This window comes from Podarcis melisellensis (genome assembly GCF_964234715.1).
Source record: "Podarcis melisellensis genome assembly, chromosome: 1".
In the NCBI taxonomy this organism is placed as follows: domain Eukaryota; kingdom Metazoa; phylum Chordata; class Lepidosauria; order Squamata; family Lacertidae; genus Podarcis; species Podarcis melisellensis.
This window is the reverse complement of record NC_138528.1, coordinates 100,936,509-100,960,159: the sequence shown is the minus strand read 5'-3', so window position 1 is coordinate 100,960,159 and position 23,651 is coordinate 100,936,509. Positions and strand designations below refer to the sequence as shown.

At 39.0% G+C, this 23,651-nt stretch overlaps 2 protein-coding genes across 3 annotated transcripts in view; both read right to left on the bottom strand.

The window, feature by feature from the left end:
• ACVR2A (activin A receptor type 2A) overlaps positions 1-23,651 on the bottom strand; it is a 52,841-nt gene that overhangs the window by 4,483 nt on the left and 24,707 nt on the right. The window contains exons 2-11 of one of the 2 annotated variants that reach the window (XM_081929127.1): positions 20,237-20,444; positions 17,728-17,837; positions 16,065-16,219; positions 10,794-10,817; positions 7,936-8,079; positions 6,387-6,530; positions 5,103-5,248; positions 3,126-3,240; positions 1,965-2,103; positions 361-491 (exon numbers count right to left, since the gene is read on the bottom strand). In XM_081929127.1, the coding sequence (XP_081785253.1) occupies positions 361-491; positions 1,965-2,103; positions 3,126-3,240; positions 5,103-5,248; positions 6,387-6,530; positions 7,936-8,079; positions 10,794-10,817; positions 16,065-16,219; positions 17,728-17,837; positions 20,237-20,444 (1,316 nt within the window). The remainder of the gene's footprint in view (positions 1-360; positions 492-1,964; positions 2,104-3,125; positions 3,241-5,102; positions 5,249-6,386; positions 6,531-7,935; positions 8,080-10,793; positions 10,818-16,064; positions 16,220-17,727; positions 17,838-20,236; positions 20,445-23,651) is intronic. The other variant, XM_081929128.1, reaches the window with a different exon arrangement.
• KIF5C (kinesin family member 5C) overlaps positions 1-23,651 on the bottom strand; it is a 316,620-nt gene that overhangs the window by 286,427 nt on the left and 6,542 nt on the right. The gene's annotated exons all lie outside the window — the stretch shown is intronic.

The following is a 23,651-nucleotide window of genomic DNA, read 5'->3' as shown; positions in this document are numbered from 1 at the left end:
GCAGAAGACAGTCACAATGGAATCCCATAGAAATCAACTGGATCTACGTTAATTGTGACAAAGCCCCGTTCATTACTTTTAAAATGCTCAATTTATGCTCAATTGTGCCCATGATTTCCCCCCTGAACTTCAAGAAACATGTTAAACAGCTGAATATGTTACTGCCTCCAAATAAACACCTGAAAGATAGTAAAACTTTTTAAACATCCCTTGGTCTAAACTTTTCCAAAAATATACTCCGGTACCCTGAATCTTAGTTTCACTATAGATTCTTTAAAACAACATTGCTGCAGGTGAAATTTCATTTAATTACAAATGGAAGCTTCGATATTACCCTGCAAGTTTGAGCATATTACTTACAGCATGCTTCTGCCAACACTCTCGCAAGACAGGCCTCTTCTTTTTATGTACTACAACCTCTTGCATATCTTCAAGGGAGGGATGCTGGCCCACCTCTTCCTCAAAAGGCAACATGTACTCATCCACAGGTCCTGTATTTTAAAAAAGATAAACTGTTAGGTAAATCACATTTAAACATCTTTCTTCCATGCTGCTTAGGGTAGAACACTAGGCTAAAAGTTGGCAACATGCCCATGGCTGTTCATTGAGCATAATGAATCTCCCATGGTTCATGCACCTATCTTCTACAGAATGTGGGGTTCAATTCACAATTTCAGTTAAGCCATTATCCGTAAAATATAGACAAGTCAAGATGTTCCATCCAAATTCTTGCATGTGGAAACTTTATTAAAAATTGTGGTATGGGGGAATTCCATATTCTAGAAGCACATCTTGTGCAGCAACTCGAGGTCAGTGGTTCTTTAAGTTTGTCCTTTTAGGACATAGTCATTGCACTTCAGTACACAATGTCCCCAAAGAACAGTCGGTTTGCTCTCCAAGCATTAAAACTGCAGAGGGAAACATACTGTAATGGTTATATGGGGTTGCTCATGCGTAAGTTGCCGCCACTCCTGGCTAGGTAGCCTGGTTAAACCTTTCCTGGCTGGACAGCCCTTCACTTTGTGGCTGTTCAGTCGCTAGCAGAATCCGTCAGTGGGCATTTCTTGAACTTCTTCCAGCAAATAAGTTCTTTGACGCCAAGTCTCCGCCTACTTTCCCTGCGCGGAAGTCTTCTGTGCAGGGTGGGTGTGGGTAGCGGAGGACCTGTGCTCTCCCCGCTGGTCTCCAGCGAAGAGTCCTGGAGCCCTCTCTCCGATTCCCCCACCCGCCCCCCTTTATCCCTGGTGTTACGCTGATTTCCTTCCCCAGCTGCTGAGTCCCCTCTCTCCCTGCTTGGCCCTTCTCTGGCACCGCTTGGGAACCCTGCCTCCACTTCTGGCTCTGATGTCAGTTCCCTGACACATACCATGCCAGGATGTTTTTATAAGGGTAACAACTCACTCCAAAGTTCAGTTGAAGTTAGTTACAACCCCAAATACATTTTATTCTTGCCTTGACATGTTTGATCAGTTTGGGTTGATGGCTTAGGGCTTACTCAGAGTTCATTCACACACGTTCAGATATCCATATTAATGAATGGATGGCCATCTCAACACTCTGCTTTTGCAAGATATCTACAAATACCCTTTGGAAAACCACTTCTGCTCCCTTCTGTAAGGTGAATTCACCTTGCTTCAACCCTGCATTCTGTAATTATATGTAAGATTATCTGCTCCACTCCTACATTGCTGAAAGACTGCAGAAAAGAGTAGAAACAGATTGCACTACAGTCTGCTTCAACAGCGAGAATTTGATTAAGCTATTACTTGCTCCTGGTAACCTCCTACATGGGTAGATTTCAAGATGAGTGGGCTGTTTGCTGACTCCGGTCAGATGCTGTTTTCTGGGTTCTGTACCAACACTCATGGACAGTTTTGCTTTAATTTCTCTTTATATGTATCCAGCGGAAAGAATATGAGCTTAGAACATTTCATGTGTGTACAACACACATACATTTTACTTACCGTCTGATGCAGTACATCGCGATGCAAGTTCCCACAGGACTAGTCCCATGGCATACATGTCTATTCTCAAAAATGCATCCCGCTGGAAGTTTATGGCACCTTCTAACACTTCTGGAGCCATATATCTTCGGGTTCCAACCTTGAAAATAAATAATCACTAGATGTTAGGGTCACAACCATATGTAATTCAGATTTCAAAATCTGCTAACATCCAGCATGTGTTCTAGAGAATTTTTAAAACATCGTTAATTGCCATTCGAATGGAAATTATGTAAAGCTCTGAAGTCTTTCATTTTACTTTGGAATAGCTCACATTCTAAACCAAAAGAAAATCCAATAACATTTCTTAACAAGTAAACTGTCCAGAATATTGCATACTAAAAGAGCATTATTATTATTTTTTATGTTTCAGTAGCCATCAGCATTCTTTCAAAATGGCTAATAAAGGAATTAAGAGATGCAAGAACTGTTGGCAAAGGTGTGTGCTCCATCCTGCCCCCAAATTACATATATCTATGTTTTAGATCTCTTTCAGGCTTCATAAAGGGAAGGAGAACCATGTCTGAAAGCAAACTAACAGTTTAAATTTTCCTACTTGGTATTACTGTATATACTTGAGTATAAGCCGACCCAAATATAAGCCGAGGCATCTAATTTTAGCACAAAAAACTGGGAAAACTTATTGATTCAAGTATAAGCCGGTTCACCACACCACAAACCTGGTGGTGGCGGCAGTGGTGGAGGGAGAACAAGCAGCCCAAAAGGGCTGCTTTCGGGCTGCTCGTTCCTCCTCCACTGCCGCCGACAGCGGCAAAGGCAGAGGAGGAGGAAAGAGCAGCTTTTCGGGCCGCTTGTCCCTCCGCCACCACCTCCCTCGAGTGTAAGCCAAGGGGGGCTTTCTCAGCATAAAAAATGTGCTGAAAAAGTCGGCTTCTACTCGAGTATATACGGTAGTTTCTCTGCAGTGTTAAAGTGCTCGTATCAATGATTACTATGCCACATTTTATCAAGAGAAAGCATTCAAAACTGATGTGATAGACCTAGTCGGATTTTCATAACAACAAGTCTACAAGCCTCCTCCCTCTCATGGAAAACTCCAGAAAATAGGGAAATTTATTTCAATCCCAAAAAGAATCACAATTCTTTAAACTTTAAACTTACCTGACCATGTGTGTCACCTGCCGACTTCCCAGCCTCAAATTTTAAAGCAAGGCCAAAGTCAGCAATACAAGCTGTAAGATTATTTTTCAACAACACATTCTTGCTTTTGATGTCCCTTGAAAAAAGGAAAACATGCACCAATATAAAAATTGCTACATAATCATAAAGCTTAAAAATACCTTGCTGAACAACACCTGCATATGTTTGAACCTCAGCTTAGATTTATTCATTGTGTAACTATCATCAGGGGCTCACAAATGTTGGCTTTTACAAAGCTGTAAGCAGTGATCACCAGCAGCTCTTGGGCATTCTGAGTCCTGTACAGAGAAGGAAGGCTGTTTGCTCTTAAGGTGCATCTCTCTGCTGCAGCCCGTTCAAAATCCTAATGGGAAGGGAAACAAAACATTCCACCATTCCTCTATAGAGAATTGAGTAGAGGGCAGAAAGGAGAGGCAGTTTGTCTCCTAACCATTTAATATGAATTGGGGAGAGGATCCTGAACTCACGCTCATTTCATGCCATAATCACGGGTTGTTCTTTTTAAAAGATTGCTTTCATTGGGCCAAGTGAAGGAATAGTAATGGTGTAAGAACTACCACAAGCCACTTCAGAGAGGTTTTCAGTTTGCTAACTTTACTTCACAAGCTTCACAAATCTGGGGCAGAAAGCTGGAGTTTCAGACCTTTTCTGTATTTGTGATCCTGCAAGGAGGCCTGGGAAAACTAAAACCTGAACTCCCCTTGCCGTTGGGCACAACTCAACACAGGTAAACTATTATTTCTGTATTCTTCCTAAGCCCTAGTCTTAAATTGAAGGGGTGGAGGCACCTGCTGTTTTTAGCAGTAAAATACACAGTCATATAATTAAAGAGTAACAAGTTTTCTGGCCCTTCAATGCCACAAGCATCTCCATGAGAAATACATTCATCCATCGAAACTAATATTGGTCTCTAGTTCCACTGCTTATGTAATGGAAAAGTGGCTTTTCATAGTGTAAGTATCACTATAATAGTATTTAAGAGAAAGAAATGTGTCAGATGGCACTTTCAAACTCACTTTTTAGAGTGGGGGGGGTAGGGGGTGTCGCTTTTAGCCAGTGGGCTTCATTCCCTCAGATCCACACACATTTCCTATCTAGGCAAGCAAGAGGCATCACCAAGGTTCAAGGACATGTTCTAGCCTGGCCAAAGCACTCCAGGAGGGCATAGTGAAGGCCCAGTGAGAGAGATGAGCTTAGGAGAATCCTGTGGACCAGATAAAGCGGGGGGGGGGGGCATCTGGGTCCTGGGCCTGAGGTTCTCCTCCTCTTTCAGAACCATATTTATAAAGTGGCCTGGAGTTTTTTTTAATGTGAAACCCTACCCCATCAGATGCGGTTGGAATTAGGTAAGTGAGATGGAAACTATACTATTTTAATTGTTTTTATTTTAATTATTTTATTTTAATGACGATTTTATCGTTTTAACTCTTTTTTATTTTCACCGTAATGAGTATTTCACACACTACAGTTGTAAATAAATGATATATATAAACTGTCAAAATAAATATTATCAATTAAATTTGGCAACCAACACACAAATGTTGCTTTTCGTAACTCTAAACATGATATACTTCTTACAGTCATGCAATCACATAAAATAATACAACTACTGGACCTCTGAAGGATTGTGAAGTCAATTTATTCTGTTTACATTTAAGATGCAGTGACAGTTCAGCTAGTACAGTGGTACCTCGGGTTACATATGCTTCAGGTTACATACGCTTCAGGTTACAGACTCCACTAACCCAGAAATAGTACCCAGAAATAGAAATTTGCTTCAGGATAAGAACAGAAATTGTGCTCCGGCGGCACAGCAGCAGCGGGAGGCCCCATTAGCCAAAGTGGTGCTTCAGGTTAAAACAGTTTCAGGTTAAGAACAGACCTCCAGAACGAATTAAGTTCTTAACCCGAGGTACCACTGTACGTGAAATGTCTTACCTATGGGATATAGCTGGTTTGTGTCCATCTTTTAGACCAGGGATGTCCTCATGAAGGTATGCCAAACCTCTAGCCATACTTTCCGCAATGTGACATAGCTCATTCCATGAGACTACATTAGCCTTCAAGAAGTCAGTAAGCGAACCCTAAACAACAAAGAATAATTTTTTTTTACATCTTACAGGTTTTCAACATAGTCCCCTCCCAAACCGGCTATAACAAGATATAGGTGTAAAACAACTAGTACAAGTGTCCCAGCTGCAGATCTTTGCAAGTGCTCCAATGTACACAAAGATGTTTTTGACTAGCATAGGCTTCTCCTTATTCACTGCAATATCAAGACAGAGCCACACAATTTCCAATACTGCTGCAAGAAGGAAGTTTGCATACACATTTAGAATGCAGCTCTGCATGCCTGTTAGAGATGGCATGGTAACTGTTTGATTTCCAATGTGACAATTATCCTGAACTCCCTTTCAGTCTAATTCTATCAGATTTACTCATAAGGGAAAAAATAGCCACTGGTAAGCTAGAACGGGCTTTAGAACTTGCATGGAAATTTCCAAGGAACATAGAGAATAGCACACACATTTAGGCACCCATCTTATTTACATCCACAGTTCTAAAACCATAGATACCCAAGATACTCTATGCCTAAGATCATAGGGTAGGGAACGCAGTGGGAATACAGAGATGGTTTCACACCACAGTTCAGTTCAACAGAACTGAAAGTAGAATTAAAAGCCATTAGCTCTGTGGATATAAACCACACTGCATATTTGTTTGTTTTAAAGAATGGGAGGATAAACGTAATATATATATATATGGGGGGGATGGACTTCGTGCTGAGCTTTTCCACCTCCAAGATCCATAATACAATTTAACATTAGCCTAATATGGTAGAAGCAAGAATGGCCCCCCATTTTTTTGCCATATACATTTGCAGCAAACACTCATTGTTTGAGGGCCAGAACTACCGTATTTTTTGCACCATAACACTCACTTTTTTCCTCCTAGAAAATAAGGGGAAATGTCTGTGCGTGTTATGGAGGGAATGCCTACGGGTGGCATGCCTACGGATTTTCCTCCTCTAAAAAATATGTGCGTGTTATGGTCGGGTGCGTGTTATAGAGCGAAAAATACGGTACTTTTTATAGCCTGTTGAAGTACAGATGCTTTAGGACTATAGCCCAAATCCATTTTCTTACAACAAACATTTTTTCAGAGACGGTGGGCAGTAGGGGGCTGTTATGAAAACTGTAGTACTTGACAAAGACAACAAACCTTTTCATGAAACGCTGTTATTAGCCACAAATCAACATCAATGTTGGTGCCTCGTTTCTCAGCACCAATAAACTGTAGTATGTTTTCATGCTTCATTCCAGGCAAGCTGTATATTTCATATTCATTTTGCCATGACTGTTTGTCCTTAAAAAGAAAAAAAAGTGTTTTAATATATTCAAAATGTAAATTAAAAATCTCTTCTGCACTTTCATAACATTTCCCTAATTCACTGTCAAAAGAAAACCAGTCTTTTATATAATCATCCAATTAAGTACTGCTAATCTTTGCAATTTAGGAGACCTGGAAAATATGGACCTGTGTCCATTTAGACACAATGGGTTGGATACAGACTAGGAATGGTAACCAACTTATTTGTTCCATCAGGTCAAGGATTTCTGCTTGTGCAATGGAACTTCTCCCCCTCTTCTGGGTACCCCCAGAACAGATTTAGGAGGTGTAGGGGAAGAAGGGCAGGAAATTCCACTGTGCAAGTAGAAATCCTTGCACTGATGGAACAAGTTAGGATTGCAGACAATTAATAGATATCAGAAAAAAATTTAGCCACACAAGACCAAATATGTGGAACAAATTTTCCAAATGATAACCAAGTTATGCAAATACATAAAGAGCAGTTTGTTTATCTATATCAGGCACACCCATCAGGAAGATCATGATCCACTGGTAGATCACTTGACGTCTGTGGTAGATCAGTGGCTCCCTCCAAAGAACAGATTTAGGGGGTGTAGGGGCAGAAGGGCAGGAAATTCCACTGTGCAAGTAGAAATCCTTGCACTGATGGAACAAGTTAGGATTGCAGCCATGGGTTAGGTATCCAGCTAACCCTACTACATGGGAGTAAATACTGTTGATTTCATTGAGGCTTACATCTTGAAAGGCAGGGTTAGGATTACAGCCCAAATTAGTTTCAATGAATTCAAAGGGGCTTACTCCCAGGTAAGTGAGGCTAGGACTGCAAACTTAGCTGTAACTGAAATCAATGGAAATTAGCAAAAACAGCAACACTAACATCAAGGTGCCAAACCCTTAATGTGTGTCACATATGATAATAAACTTCATTTAAATCCCAGACAAAAAGCTGCTTTTCAAGTTAATAATAATAATAATTTATATATTTATACCCCGCCCATCTGGCTGGATTTCCCCAGCCACTCTGGGCAGCTCCCATTTCCGCAGTTAGCTTTGCATGGAGGGTGGGCATGCACTTTCGAAAGCTAAGGTCTCCAAACCACTCTGAAGTTCAGAGAGTCTCTGATGCAGCTCCATATCATGCCTTATTAACAGTGAAATCCAACTTAAATAAAATAGAATTATTCAAAACGCCCTGATTTGTCTCATAATTCATGGTACACCTAGAGCTGCTACACCCCAGATAGATAGGTAGCTAGATACTCATAGGTTGCTGTAATATTACTCTTTTCAGAACAGTGTAAGGAAGAAATTCCAGCATTTCTCTGGACTGTACATGTAACAATTTGCAAAGAAGTTCTAATTCACAGCAGTGTAGCACTTAATAAGGATATTTATATACCTGTATTGGGAATATTTTCACAGCTACATATTCATTTAACAACTGAGCTTTCCAGACACAGCCAAATCTTCCCCTAGCTTTGATCTCTAGTAATTGCAGTGGCTTCAGGCCCATCAGTGGCGATGGAGGTGGTGGTCCAGGATCCTAGAAACAACATAAACCCATTAAACTCTAGTTTTCTGTACTACAATCCTCTAGCGTGTAGAAGGGGAAACATACACATGGGGGGGCTCAAGTTCCGCCAATAAAATTTACAGCAGAAGGCAAACTGGGCTTTTAATACAGCAGTGTCCCAAACCTTACCAAGATCGTATTTGTTGAGATAACTGAATGGCTGCACCTGTGTCTCCTTGAATTTTTTTTCCTTCAAAACACATTACAATAAGCAACCATACATCAGGCACCAAGTATTTCCTAGGGCACAGCTGAAACTATCATCCAAGAGAACTATTGAAGAACTCAAGTGGTCACCTGAGGCCCTTTAAGCTGCGTGTATCAGGTTCTGTAACATTCAGCACACAGGTTGTGTCTACTCCTGCCAGGTGTAATTGCAAGGCTAGATGAGATGGCAAAACCACTTTTTAGGCATGCATACCATTTCATTTAAACACTATAAATTATTTAACACTATAAAAATATAGTGCCTATTTTAGACATTTCCTATCTAAACAAACAGAGGCTTCCCTCTGCTATGAGGCAGTTTTGGTTGACAATTAATAGATATCAGAAAAAAAATTAAGCCACACAAGACCAAATATGTGGAACAAATTTTCCAAATGATAACCAAGTTATGCATATACATAAAGAGCAGTTTGTTTATCTATATCAGGCACGCCCATCAGGAAGATCATGATCCACTGGTGGATCACTTGACGTCTGTGGTAGATCACTGGCTCCCTCCAAAGCAGCTCAACATTTTTGCCCCCCCCCCAAAATGGGGTCTTCCTCTTCCCTAAAAAAAAGCTAAACAACTTTGACCCGAACCCCCCAAAAGAGGGTAGATTACTGCCAGCCTTTAGCTCTGTGTGTAGATCTCTGTCTCTTGGGAGTTGGCCACCCCTGATCTATATGGACTCCCACCTCTGCTGTGCATATAACAGATATGTCCCCTGGATTCCCCATCCCACTATGTTGTATACATTGAGGGGAGAACAAGCCTTGGGCAGCCTTTGGACTCAGCCAGAGGGAAGGCAGTTGTTCAAATTTTATTCCTTCTTTCCTTTACCGAAGAGCTCCTTCTCAAACAGCCAACTTCTACCTTTAATATGCAACTTCCTACCTAGCTTGCCTCACCCTTACTCCAAAGGTGGGGAACCTCCAGCCCAAACTTGGGCCACCAGCCTTCCTTATTTGGCCTGAGAGGCTGTTTTGGGGAAGCCACACCAACCCAACCTACACAATTCAGGTGTGGGGTCACTAACGGCAGCCCTTCAAAGGACAATCGGGAGATTAATGCAGGCTCCCAGCTGTTCTTTTACTGGAGCAAGGTGCACTCCTCAGCACCCATCAGGGCCTTGCTCAAGGGGATACGGTTTCCATGGAATAAAAACCACTTCTCAATGTGTTTATCCTTTTCACGTCAAACATTGATGGGCGGAGGGAGGCCAGGTCAATTTCATGTTCCCCCTCCCCACCCTGCTGCTGCAGGAAGTGAGAAAGAAGTATGCTTCCTACTCTCACTTCTTGCAGTCGGGGTGGGTGAAGACACGAAAGGGAAGCAAGGCTTTCTCCCATATGTTCCTACCCCTCTGCAGCTGTCACTGTGCAAATTTGTCAGTACCCTGAACACACCCTCCATTCAATTCCAAGCTTTGCAGCACAGCACAGCAAATGTTAAAGCTGGCAAGAGGTTAAACTAATGAATTGCTGTTTCTGTAGCTCTCTTACTAGCCCCTGCATAAAAGGTTACAAAAGGGCAACTTTCAAATATATTATGGGGTTCTGCTTTCTGACTTTAGCAATCTGAATCAAGCCATTAATTTATTTCCTTTACCAATAATAATCTATGAATTACAGTCATAGTCAAACTACTTGCATTTATTTCACATTTTCTGGATATTTTCTTCTAGCAACATGCCATAGCTATAAAAACAGGAGTTACTAATAACTAATAAATCCTCATTGAAAACAAGAAGCAAAGCAGTGTCAATGAGTATTAGTATCGATGGATAATAACTGATAAATACAGAATATGCAAACCTTTAAAAACAGATTCAGTTAAATAAGTTCTCTATGTAATAAACAACTCATCTGCCTTCAGATATATTTCATGGAAGGGGAGCATGAATATGTGTTCAGATAAGAGGTGTACAAAATGCAAATCTTATGTAAGCCTATTTCATTGCCAAATCCCAATCATGACAACAATAGATTTAAATGCAAAATATACAATGTAACAAATTCAATGGTCATGATTGAAATGACTGCTTGACTAGCTTTACATACCCAAAGGTCCTTGGTCTTATGTTTTCCAAATTCATGCTACATGTCAAAACTTATCAGTGTAACACAGTTTTCTCTTATTGTCTCCACTTTGCCAAAAGCACCCATAAAAGTTGTAAAGAACAGCATATACGTCAATATAAAATTTGACCCCAGAGACTATAAATTCCATGTTGATTGTAGTTGGCACAATGTTAGGATTATTCTACTTAAAATGCTGGGGTATGCCACTACAAGTCATAGCCAGATAGTGTGATACAGAAACAAAGAACAATTTGTAGGAATGAAATTTAGCTGTACTTTCTAGAATTCCCGTATATGATTATTTTTTAGCTCAAACATTTATAAATGCCCAGGTCCTGCTCCAGTCTACAACTCCACATATCCATGGCTATGAATAAAACAATGCCTCTTACCTCTATCATTATATGAAAGGCGTGCTTGTAAAGAAGAACACACAGGCAAAAGAATATTACTTCATACAGCCAAAATTAAGTACAAGCTTAGGAAAAGTGATAAAAGGAAAGCACTAAAAAGTTACTGCTAAGATTTTGTATAGATCTCTTTAAGAAAAATCAAGAACTAAAATCACCCAAGAATTTACATTAATTCTCCATTGACTATAAGAGATGCAGCAATAGTTACAGTATGACACAAATGAAATTTCAGTATTTAATATCATGTATTAATAATATCATGCTGAAATTGATATTTTATAAAGTTTCCACAAAATAACCCATGTGAAATAAATCCGAGCATGCTGCCATTGTCACAGAATCTCAGTGACGTACTACAATGCAGTTGTAGCACTAGTGAGTTCAATCCAGTGTTAGAAACTGAGATATGAAAGCTGAGATATGGCCACAACAATGGAATGTCTAGGCACACTTTTTTTGTAACAAGAATACAAAGCTGAAAATGAATGAACTGCAGCTAAAATATAATGTTCATTTTTCACATGGTCTAGTCCTTCCCCTGCCCAACCCCCTCATATTCTTAAGAGGGTCTCTTCTCCAGTCTTCAGAGAGCGGCTGGAATTTGGGAGGCAGAAAAAGGCCCTCCTTTTCTTCCACTTTCCAGTTTTAATCTGAAATCTTAAGCGCAGTACTGCACCCAGAGCTCAGAAACTGCTTGTACTAATGAAATTCCTTGTTGCAAAACATGCGTAGGACAATGGGAGTTTCGAACATGGGTTCAAACAGATGATTTTATAGACATTACTATGAACTTTTCAACTTTGCTAAAGTAATATGCAAGTATGAAGAATTTGATATGTTTCTACATTACACCAGAGGGCAGCATTGCATCATCTAATGGTAGCTTAAAAGATTCTGAAGCAAGATCCAAAAATACGAAGAAAAACAAAAACAACTCTATTTTAACTTTCTTTTTAAAGTGAACTTTTACTTTTAGAGTTAATACTTCTATTCTGGAAGGTCAACTAAAAAAATGTTATAAATGCACTGTTTTCTCTCAATTTTGTTCTCTGACTTGCTATTAAATTACTCTTAGTTAAAACCCTCAGTTTCATTTAAGTTTTATGCTGGCAATGACTGTACAAACTCCAGAGCTTCTGAAACAAAATCTGGAGCCTAAGGTATATATTTTTAAAAGACCTTTAAAACATTTATGTCCTATTTATGGATTCTCGCTTATTTTTGAAAGATCATTTGTATTTAGTTCACTTTTACTTGAGCACCAATGGGAATGAGCAATTTATTTTAAAAAAAATACAAGAAACGAAGAAAATAAAAAGGTGGCTACAAACCACATTAACCACCTACAGTGGTAATATGTAACCCTCATATTACTAAATGCCAACCTAAAATAGTAATTTAGTAAAAGACCAACAGTATGGCAGTTTTTACAAATACGAACAAAAAGGCCTAGATCCTGCTGACAAGAGAAGTGGGATATAATATACAAAAGAGGACATCCTCCTTCATCTCTGGATGGAAAAGAAATATAAGGGTTCACTGGAAAGAGTAGAGCTGCAGAGAAAAAGACAGGGGGTACAGGACAAAGCTGAAAAAGAATCCAGACAGAGAAGAGGATGGGAAAGGAAAGGAACATGTAATGCTAGGAACAGAATCACAATATCGAAAAGCTTTGTTCAGAGGATAAACTGTCCAACACCAAAATCTACCAGTACAGCAAGGAATAATGTGCAGAACAACACCGTTTCTGAAATGCTGCAACTACCTCTATTTGCAGTGCCGATACACTTACACATTTTAGATATACTCCAACACATCTGCTAAGTTCAGGGCATTATTATATTGATATTTTTGTACTGCATATGTATTTTTATATTATACACCAGCAATATGTATAATATAGGCAGCCTTGAGAATGTAATATTTTAAATAAAATAAATATTAAGTTAGTAATAAACTGAAATTTTATGTTCAGAGAATGAAAGGAGGCATCAGTTTAGAGTGAGGAAGAAGTTTACAAAATCAAAAAAGCTAAGTCTTCTTGCTTGAGCTGTTTTTAATTGTTTTAATGATTTTTGTTGTTTTCATTTTACTGATTTTCTTTTTCTTTTTTATGTCATGCTGTAACCTGGTAATGACAACGATGAAAGGCGGGGTATACTTTAAAAAAATAAATGAACAACTAATACGTACGACAGTTAAGTACTAAGAATAAATTATTTTAAAAAAAGTAATGCCACAAAAGAAGAAAGAAAGAAAGAAAGAAAGAAAGAAAGAAAGAAAGAAAGAAAGAAAGAAAGAAAGAAAGAAAGGCCTTTTAACCCGTTCCGCAGCAGCATGAGACGACAGGCTTAGAGAATCAGACTTGCACTATCCCTCCACTTTGCACTTTGTGTTAGGACACTCTTGAAACATGGAAATACTCCAAGTTTCCCATGACTGTTGCTTTTATTGTCATGGAAAGACCAACTTCATTTCACCACTTTCATTTTTAATCAGAACCATGCTTTTAAGTGTTTGCAACACAAGCTTGGTTTAACAATAAACTAAGAGAAAGATGAGCCACTTTTAAAGGAACCAGAACAGTAAATAAACTCCGCTTAGCTACTAAGAATGATTTTGCACATTCAATTTAAGTAATAGCCACCATGCAACAGCAGATGCAGGCTAGCCTTATGAAACCCAGTATCCTCACATTAACTCGCTCCCGCAAAATTGTTTTATGACAAGATTTATTCATCAAATTACATATGTAAACTTTTAAACACAGCTGGTTCATAGAAAACAGAAGCTTATAAAGTTATCTATAAACCATCAGCTACTATTGCAAAATTCAAAACTTTCTTTCCTGAACTGAGCTGCATTTTTGAACTGCTGAAAACTGCAGCTGAAACATGTAATAGAGACCAGTCTATGAGGAAACTGGGTGTAGTGGAAAGAAGATCTCTGAAAACTTCCAAAATTAAGCAGCCTATTTAAACCAACATAAAGGAGATTTTGGTGTGGAGGTACATTTTAAAATTATTTCTCCCATGTGCTCTCTCAACCTGCACGCTTTTGAGAAGTACTGTACCACCTGAACACGCTTAAAATAGCCCTCAAACTAGAAGAGATCACTGTGCAGCAGCGAACACTGACAGCAATTTAGTTCTTAACAGTGTTTACACAAAATGATTCCAAATTGGTCAGCTAAGAGAGATACTTCATAAAAATGAGGTAGTGCTCATCTCCAAGGGAAACCATTTGACCTTTAGGCTTTTAATATAAAAAAGACCAGTATATCATGAACAATTCCTTTTCCATTGAAATAATCCTAAACATATGGGCACCTTCCTTACACCTGGTGCAAATGTGTCAATATCCTCATCTGTACTCTTGCATTAATGAGTTTACATCAAAAGCTCTACATCTAGCCAAATTTCTGCAACAAAAATGCTAATAAGAATCTGTATGTTATTACCAATAATATTTTATAGGATCGAGTCCATTGTAGGATTCAATCCTATAAAATCTGTATCATAGGAACAATTCTTTTTTAAAAATCTGATCATGTTTATTTTCTGATTTATAAACACAATAGGTAGTAATCAATGCTGGTCCAACTCAGACTAGACCCACTCAAGTTAATGGCCATGACTAACATGCATTGATGTGTGTGTATATGTGTGTGTGCGTGTGTGCGTACATGCATGCAAATGTGTACATGCACACATACAACAACAACAAGTAGAGACAAAAAGGAAGTAAAGGCAAAAGGGAAGTTAAATTTAAAAACAGGTGATTCCAGAGAAACCAAGATAATATGTATCAGCACTGAATAATACACTAGTTGAAACAAGCTCAAGTGGTAATCATAGCTTCACCAAAAGCATCACCTCCCTTGTCACAGATTGTATCCACTTCTAGCTATCTGACAGGACATTCAGAGCTTCCTGGTTGCATGCACGGCCAAAAGACTTGCTTTTATCTCAGCTTATTAAACAAGACGACCAATGCCTGGATACAATCAAATTATTCACCACCATGTGTAAAGCTTGTGTGCCCTGCCTTTACGACACATATAACAGACTGTCTCACTTTTAATTTTAGTTCAGTAAATTTAAGTTTTAAAGAACTGGATTTTTTCTCCAGTGACTTTCTATGCTACAGGTTGTGAAGTAGGCACATTCTGAATTCTGAAGCAATGCTGCAGACATCAGTCACTAACTAGCAGCCATGGGGGCATGGCAAAACACAAAATTACAATACTGCCTCTAACAGTGGAAGTGGAACATAACCTTATATTCCATGAATTTGTCTCATCCTCTTTTAAAGCTATTCAAGCTGGTGGGCCACTACTGTGGCCCCATCCTGTGGGAGTGAGTTCCATAATTCCAACTATGCAGGGAGTGAAGAAGTACTTTCTTCTAGAGTAATATTTCTTAAGATACTGCTAAATTCTAATGTTAGAATAATAGGGACTCAGGTGGCGCTGTGGGTTAAACCACAGAGCCTAGGACTTGCTGATCAGAAGGTCGGCGGTTTGAATCCCTGCAATGGGGTTAGCTCCCGTTGTTCGGTCCCAGCTCCTGCCCACCTAGCAGTTCGAAAGCATGTCAAAGTGCAAATAGATAAATAGGTACCGCTTCAGAGGGAAGGTAAACGGTGTTTCCATGTGCTGCTCTGGTTTGCCAGAAGTGGCTTAGTCATGCTGGCCACATGACCCAGAAGCTGTACGCCGGCTCCCTCGGCCAATAAAGCGAGATGAGCACCGCAACCCCAGAGTCGGTCATGACTGGACCTAATGGTCAGGGGTCCCTTTACCTTTACCTTTTAGATTCTAATGTTTAATACTTCCAAGATCAAAACCTACAAGTTTCTTTTTAAGTCTAAAATCTCTGTACTTTTCTAATGAATGAATCCCAGAAGATAGAGATGAAGTTTACAATGGATTAGTTATGCAGAACATTCAACCACCATCCTGGCAGTCACTTCAGGGAACAGAGGACACCTTCATTCATGCAAGGGCTGGGGAAGAAGCCCCCAGTTTCCACAAACTCCTTTCTCTAGTTGAAGACTTCCACACCACATGCTGACACTCCCAAAATTCTCAACAGAGCAAGACGTTGCAGTGAAAATGAGAAGCTAGGGAAGAAGCCACCGCTGAAGGAGAATTCCACTCATACTTCTTTTGATCCTAGTCATTAGGTCCAGTCACTCCACCATCATTTTTCTGCAACAAATGAATTCAGATCAAAATAACTGGCTTACCTGGGTTGGTACAAGTACTGGAGGATATGCTAATTTGTGGTGTCGGTACATCCAAAATGAAACCAGTATGATCACTGCAATTCCCATTATAGGCACAAGAGAATAAAGCAAGGTACTGAAAAGGGGTGGTTTAGATGCAACAGGATTGGAAGTAGCTGCAGGGGAGAAAAGTTCCCAGTTAGTCTTCTGACACTGTAATACTAAGCAGAAAAGTACCAATTCTTAAAAAGAGAGAAAAGTAAAATGGACTTCATATGAAACAGAGCATCATGATATCAATGGATTAAATCAGATCAAAGGTTAAACACTGAAAGGTGCTTTCATTGTGCCCATTTATTCATTTATACTTGACATATGTTATGAGACTTGAAAGCTTGTGTTGTATCTCATCAGCAGAATTTGCTCCAGAAAGCAGTATCACTTTATCTCCCATGTGTCAGACACATAACTACTTTAAGACCCTCTAAGGCAGTGTTTCCCAACCTTGGGCCTCCAGATGTTTTTGGCCTACAACTCCCATCATCCCTAGCTAGCAAGACCAGTGGTCAGGGATGATGGGAATTGTAGTTCAAAAACAGCTGGAGGCCCAAGGTTGGGAAACACTGCTCTAAGGATACTTAAAAATAGTTCCCAAATTTAAGAATGATCAAAATGCTTAAATTCTTGCTGAGAAGTTATTTTCAGTATGAATCAATGACAAAGTGAATGTTAAGAATAATTTTACCCTTTGTGCTTTAAGTACTAAATTTAGCAAAACGCTATATAAAGTAGCTGTTTAGTGTTTGCCAGTTCATATTTATCACTTGCATTCAGTGAAAAGTTTATTGATTTTGCAGGACTATCTTTGAATTTGATTCACGCTATTTACAGTACATCTAATTTAGTCCATTTCAGCCACAATGCTAAACCATAGTTTAGTGTTATGGGAATGAGCCTCACACCTGCTCACTTCCCAGTCCTCCTCTGTTATGGCCAAGAGACTTGAAGAATCTCCTCTTCCAGGTTTCAATTAACTGATGCTGGTTACATCTGAACAGGAAACTTTGGTAAGTTTAAACAAGCTAGTATAACAGATCACTGTTTGACCCCAGCTTGTTTCAATATAACCAGGAGTGGCAAACTTGTGGCCCTCCAGGACTCTTACTCCCATTGGCCCCAGTTATCAAAAGGTTAGTCAATAAGCATAGTTTGAACTACCAATGCAACAAAATGGAAATATATGCTTTCACTCTTCTTTTCACAGTAATGTATGAGGAAAGAGATGAGGAAGGAAAGGGAACAGGAACAGAACACCCAATGGCCTCCATGGTTTGTTCTTATTGTTGTTCCTGTAAATATGATTACATTATGTCCAAACTGAACCACTCGTATCACTGTGTATAGACATCTATTATGATCAGTGACCAAGACATGAAATTGTTACAAAGGATATTTATGGACTGAAGACCTTTGGAAACACAGCTATTTACAAGCATGTAGCTTTTAATGTTAAAGAGTCCTTCTGAAATTGGATAACTAAGATTTCATTTGAATGGTTATAAAAGTTCTTATTAACAGAAGTTCTCTTAAGATCAGTACAAATAAGTGAGGGAAAATAACATTTCTCAATGTTGCAGAAATTGAACTGTGACTAACCGTGACTAACTAGAAAAACTGAACTTACGTTGTGTGACCTCCATTTCTGGAAAGTAGAAAAAATGTTGATTGCACATGTTGCCTTCACAGCAGCAGAAAAACACATCAGGACTGTCCTTCTTTTCTATACAGTCGGTTCTGAAAGGGTTTAAAACCAGTTACTCATCTTCATTTTACAATGGTATAAATACACAGACATGACTCTCCAGCAACTAATGCAAAGTAATAAAATATCTGCTTTTAAAACATTGTGTCATGAATCTACATTTGAATATTCTTGTTGCAGGTGTTTAAATCAGATCTGTACCAACTTTTCATTTGGCTCATTTATTGTGATGTAAGGTGATGTTACAGAATGCATGACATTTCCCCCCAAGCAGCAGGTTACCTTTCACTACGAAATTGTGATCCATTCACCACTCTTAGCAAATCACACTGCCCATTGCTTCCCTTTTAATACTGCTGCAGATCATGCTGTGCATATTGCTGTGGACCTTTAAAGTCCTAGGAGCCACTTTAAAAGACACAAGCTACTCAATATATATAGAGGCTGATCTGCCTCCTTCTCTGCAAGAAAGAAGAACTGTGTGTACTATAGAATGCCTCCTTTCAAGTGGCAGGTGCAAAACATTTTGTTAAAAGGAACTTTCATTTCAGCTGAACCTTAATTTAAAGTATGAATCAAAGTAGCTTCTTTTCAGACTAATTTTAGCATGTCATCCTTCCACAACCTGGCACCCCCTGGATGTTTTGGGAAAGTTGACAGGAGCTTTCCTAGGCTGAAAACTATGGAACTTGCACCAATTAAGATTGGACTGAAAATATGCTACTGTCATTTCACACTTTGTATTTTACTACATCTCTTCTCTTGTTTTAATTTAGTTTAACACGTTAACTGATCCACTGTTATTATTTTTACACTATCTTAAACAGAAGAATCAGAACATATTCACCCAGGATACTGCCTCCCCCCACATATACAAGGAAATTCATCCACCTTTTAATATCACAAATTAATTATCTACCCACCTACATTTTAAAATTACTCTCTATATAAGTATACTTAGAAGTATATCTACATAAGTTACGGGGTTCAATCCTGATAATGGATGGTGCCTCAACCCCATTTTCAGGGACTCTGCACCCACCTCCCCTTTCTCAACTCTCTCTCTCCACAGCCCGCCATATTCAGCAGAGTATATCCTTCAAAAGAGGATCTGCAGGACTTGGGAGAGGAAGACGTTATAACTCAGTTTCTGCTAGCCCTTGGATATATACCTCCTTTGAAAAGCTGACAGAAAGTTTATATCCAGGTATTGGGGACGGTGGGGGGGGGAATCCTATCAGTGCTTGCACTTTTTCACTCCCACCTCTAATAGCACAGTAAGTCTTGATGTGGTGGCTTCTGAAGGGAATCTATTCCAAAGGGAATCTATTCCTTCTGCCATCCCCAAAGGTACCCCCCCCCCCAGTTTTTAAAAACAGACAGCAAAAAATATCACCATCCTTGCGTATCTTGTCTGGCACAACTTAAAATTCTGGTACTAAATATGAGTAGAAAGCAATTTTAATATATCAGTCCACTAAAACTAGAATGAGCCAACTTCTAAATTAATGGTTTCATTCAAACAGCCGATGAACAACAAGGAATCTTGTAGCACCTTAAAGATCAGAATTTGTGCAGTAAACATTTGCCCCTGCATATTGAGTAGACAACATGCTTTCTGTTCCTTTAACAGCTATGGTATTTATTTTCAATTACATTAATAAATTAAAACAACAACAACAACAACAACAACAATTTATTTATATCCCGCCCATCTGGCTGGGATTCCCCAGCCACTCTGGGTGGCTTGCAGCATATCTAAAAACATAAAATATCAAGTGTTTAAAACCTCCCGATATACAAACATACAAAGTGTAAGTGCTATTTAAAAATATTGTAAAATATTGCTGACTAGAAAAAAACGGTATTTCAGCTGAAAACTAACTTTGACAGTGTTTTTCTAACCCCATTAAAAAAAACTGCAAGAAAGCTGTCCTTGGTTAGAGAACTGTCCCCAAACAACATTATATGGCTAATGCCAACTTACTGGCACTCGCTTGACGCTTCTACAACCATTTGTTTATGAAAAACTGTGGGATGATTTACTACCCCAATCTGCTAGCACTGACTAAGGTAATAATTGAATCCCAATGGCAAAATCCAATGCATTTCTTTTTGTTTCCAGACAATAAACAGTAAGTGATAATTGGTTGAAATTTGTGGGCATTGTATAGGTGGTGGTTTGTGACAATGCAGACTTCTGTATGTTTGAATGTATGTTTGCCAGCACCCTAAAGTTACAAATGGCAAGTGCTGAGATAGCGACACTCAAAAAATTGGGTTGGCATTACGTTAAAAGGCTCTGTAAGAGCAAGACGCTCTGGGTTTGAAGCAGCCCAACTGAATTATAAGCTGTGCAGACTTTATTCAAGCATTACTTTTTGAACACATACATGAATAACAAATGAAAAAGTAGTATTAGTTAGCTTGCCTGTCATAACAGTTAATATCGTCCAGCCAGCAACCCTTTTTCACAATTTCAACAGTTCCAGAAATATTCTTCCACGTTGCAAAGCAATGTCGTCTTTTATCTTTATCACCGTAACACAGTTCAATGCCACTGCGATTTGTTTTATCGGTTTCCCAATTAGCATTGTAGAAGATGCACTCCTGTGTCTCTGATCTGCCTAGTATGGCACCTACATGGGGAAATCAATTACAAACCAAGTTATTCAATAAGGTTGCAACATGTTTTGGGTGTTCAGAACAAAACAGCATTAAATTTATCAATACTATATACGTATATTCTTCACCATTTATTTATTTATTTATTTATTTATTTATTTATTTATTTAACAAATGTGTTTATATATGGCTATGCCATTTTAAAAAAACCAAATGATTAGAGCAATAAAACATAAAACCATACAATAAAAACCATATAAGTTAAGACATCAATTAACAATTGGGGAAGAATGGATTCTTAATTCCCTGCATAGGCTTTGCGGAATAGAAACGTTTTCAGCAGGCATTTAAAGGTTAGCACAGAAGATGCCTGCTGAATCTCTATTCCACAGAACCGGGTGATGACATTAAAAGCTCAATTTCTTGTTGTCAAATGAGCCTCACCAGCCTGAGGAATGGCCAATAACACTCCTGCAGATGATCTCATTGGTCAAGTTGGGATACAAGGGACCGGCAAATCCTGAGGTACCCTGGCCCTAAGGTGTTCAGGTAGTTTAGGTTCTGTTCCCAGTACTTATGATTTTACCTCAACTTGGCATGCATCTCAAACTGTTTTTAAAGTAAAGAAATAAAAAGTAGCAGAATAATTGTCGCTTTGAACTATTGTCGTTTGACAAACTACAAAAACTAATAGCAAAATAAAGTTTCTTGCTGAAATATTTTTAGAACAGAAGTAACATTTACGCAACAGTAGCCCTCTTAAGAAATAGACTATAAAATAACTTATTTCAAAATATGTAACTGTCTCGCATATCCAGCTGGAGCCCTCTACTATAGGGAATGGATCTGATGTTGTTGGAAACTTGTGGAGTTACAATAGAAATGTAACCAATGAGACTTTTCGGCATGACTCTGAAGTTCTCTAATTATTTAACATGAAAGGTAACCAAAATATTTGAATTTTTCTCATTATCTGAAACTCAAATACAGGCAGCAACCGTTTTAGGCTTGTCCGATATGTGTGTGATCGCACACACGCACATTGTGCTGAACCCTGAAGTGACCCCAAAAAATCACAAAATGGGTGGGGATGGGGCAGAACAAGGGTGTTTGCAAGCTTTCCCGATGGGCGTTCCAATTATATGCGATTTCACATAAGCATATGTGCCTTGGAATGTATCCCCCACAAAATTGGTCACTGTCTCTACATAGTCTAACAATCCCACCAATCATTGGGATCCATCATCTATAAATGTAGCACAAACCTAAAGCAATCTGGTTTCGTTACTACTGAATTATGTTTACATAATCGGTGCTACAATACATTTCAACTCACTTTAATCTTGCAAAGAAGGGGCAATTCACCCAGTGACATTTACTAAGATTCTTTAGTCAATAATTCTTTTATCTCTAAATAAAACCACAGACAAAATTGCAAAGCTAACATGAAGGACCTGTTTTTGAAAAGCCCCACTAGAAATCAGTCATCTGAAGTAATCAATGGAGAAATCTAGACACATTTTTCCAGAATGTGGAAAAAAGGAAGATTTTTTAAAGTGGACTAACAGCTGAGAGATCAGTATTAAAATCACAACTTAGTCATGAAGCTCACTCTGTGACCTTGGGACAGCTACTCTCCATCAGGCTAACCTACTTCAACAGTTTGTTCTAAGGATAAAGGGGAAAAAGAATATTCATTTTCCACCTTGAACTTCTTGGAGGAAAGAATGGATAAACAGAACACTGTTAAAAGTATACTACAAATAAAATGTTTTTCTCCAGCCTGCTTGTTCCTATTCTTGAATTGGGGTAGGAGGATAGGTTTGGAAACATGAAAACTCCTAAAAATAAACAAGAGGTCTGGGACATATTCAGGCCCAGATTGGGCTCTACATGAAGGTCCTGAGCAAATCGGGTGTGTGATTATGTGCTGGGAGAGGCTTGACTGGTTGAGTTGTACAGGCAGGGTGCGATCCATGTTCCCATAATACGTATTTGCTTTGCACAATGAGTTCTCATCTGACCCATTCAAAAAATAAGCTCAAATGATTAAGTAAAAAATAGATAGTGTAGAAAGACTCGCACTGTGTGCACCATTGCTGTCTCTTAACAAGTCTTGATCAAAAACAACATGCCTGAACTAGTAACCACACCTTTCCCCTGGCTAGCTACAAAGAATGTACTTTTAGTTGTGTGGAGGTGTGGCCTTGCTCAGCATGCTCAGAACAGAAGTACTGAGTTCCCAGGTCTAACAAAAGGATAGACCTGTTAAGGGTATATACATCATACAGTTGCCATCATGACAACAAGAGAGAGCAGGAAACTTCACAACCAGGACCAGGAGCCAGTAGCTCTGATAAGATACAAATTCATTACCAAGGTTTTTTCTGCCTAGAACAGTTGAGTGGGTCCTCATGGCCACAGCAATAATTTTGGGTTGAGATTGGCTGAGTGGTACAGAGACTAGATTGGCCAGAAATGTCTTTAGGAGGAGCCTCTCAAATTTCAAACGGATTGTGGAATGGTGTACAGAATAAAGAGTATGGGCTTTGAGATTTGGGAAAATTCTTTAAAAACTGAAAAACATTTCAGTAAGTAGGGCTAAGCCCTGGTTGCCCTGATGGACCAGCCTCCACTCTTACTAGCAATGATTTTTAAAAAAATGAAAACACAAAAAATAAGGAAAGGGAGGAGTGGGAATAATTTGACTACTTTCCAAATGTTTTTAAGCGTCTGACAAAATCTTTACCAGTTAAGCAAAATGTTTTGTCTTTTACTAAATCACAAATCTAATCTGTTTAAATTTGCAGCTCTAATTTGGCCCAATATACATAAAAACAAGTTGGAAAACCCACCAAATGCCAAAACCACAACCACTCAACAATAAGCCACCACAACCCCACAAGTGTCTACTTATAATGTGTCCTTTGAGCTTGAGGTCATGGGCCAAATGCTTTCTTGTCCTCCTCTCCAAGTGGATCTGCATGGTGAAAGTCATCTATGCATTCACAACAGCTTAAGTTGTGTTTTGGGTCGTATCCAATGATGACTTTCTTTCTGCTTGTGAGCAGCAGGTAAGCCAATCTCACCTACCTACTGCAGTATATACCACAGATTGCAGGGGGGTGGGGTTGAGATCAGATACAAATCCAATGCATATAGCTGCCCTTAGAGGAGGTACAATGTCGAGGTGTTGTACTCATTAGTCAAGTCAAATTCTT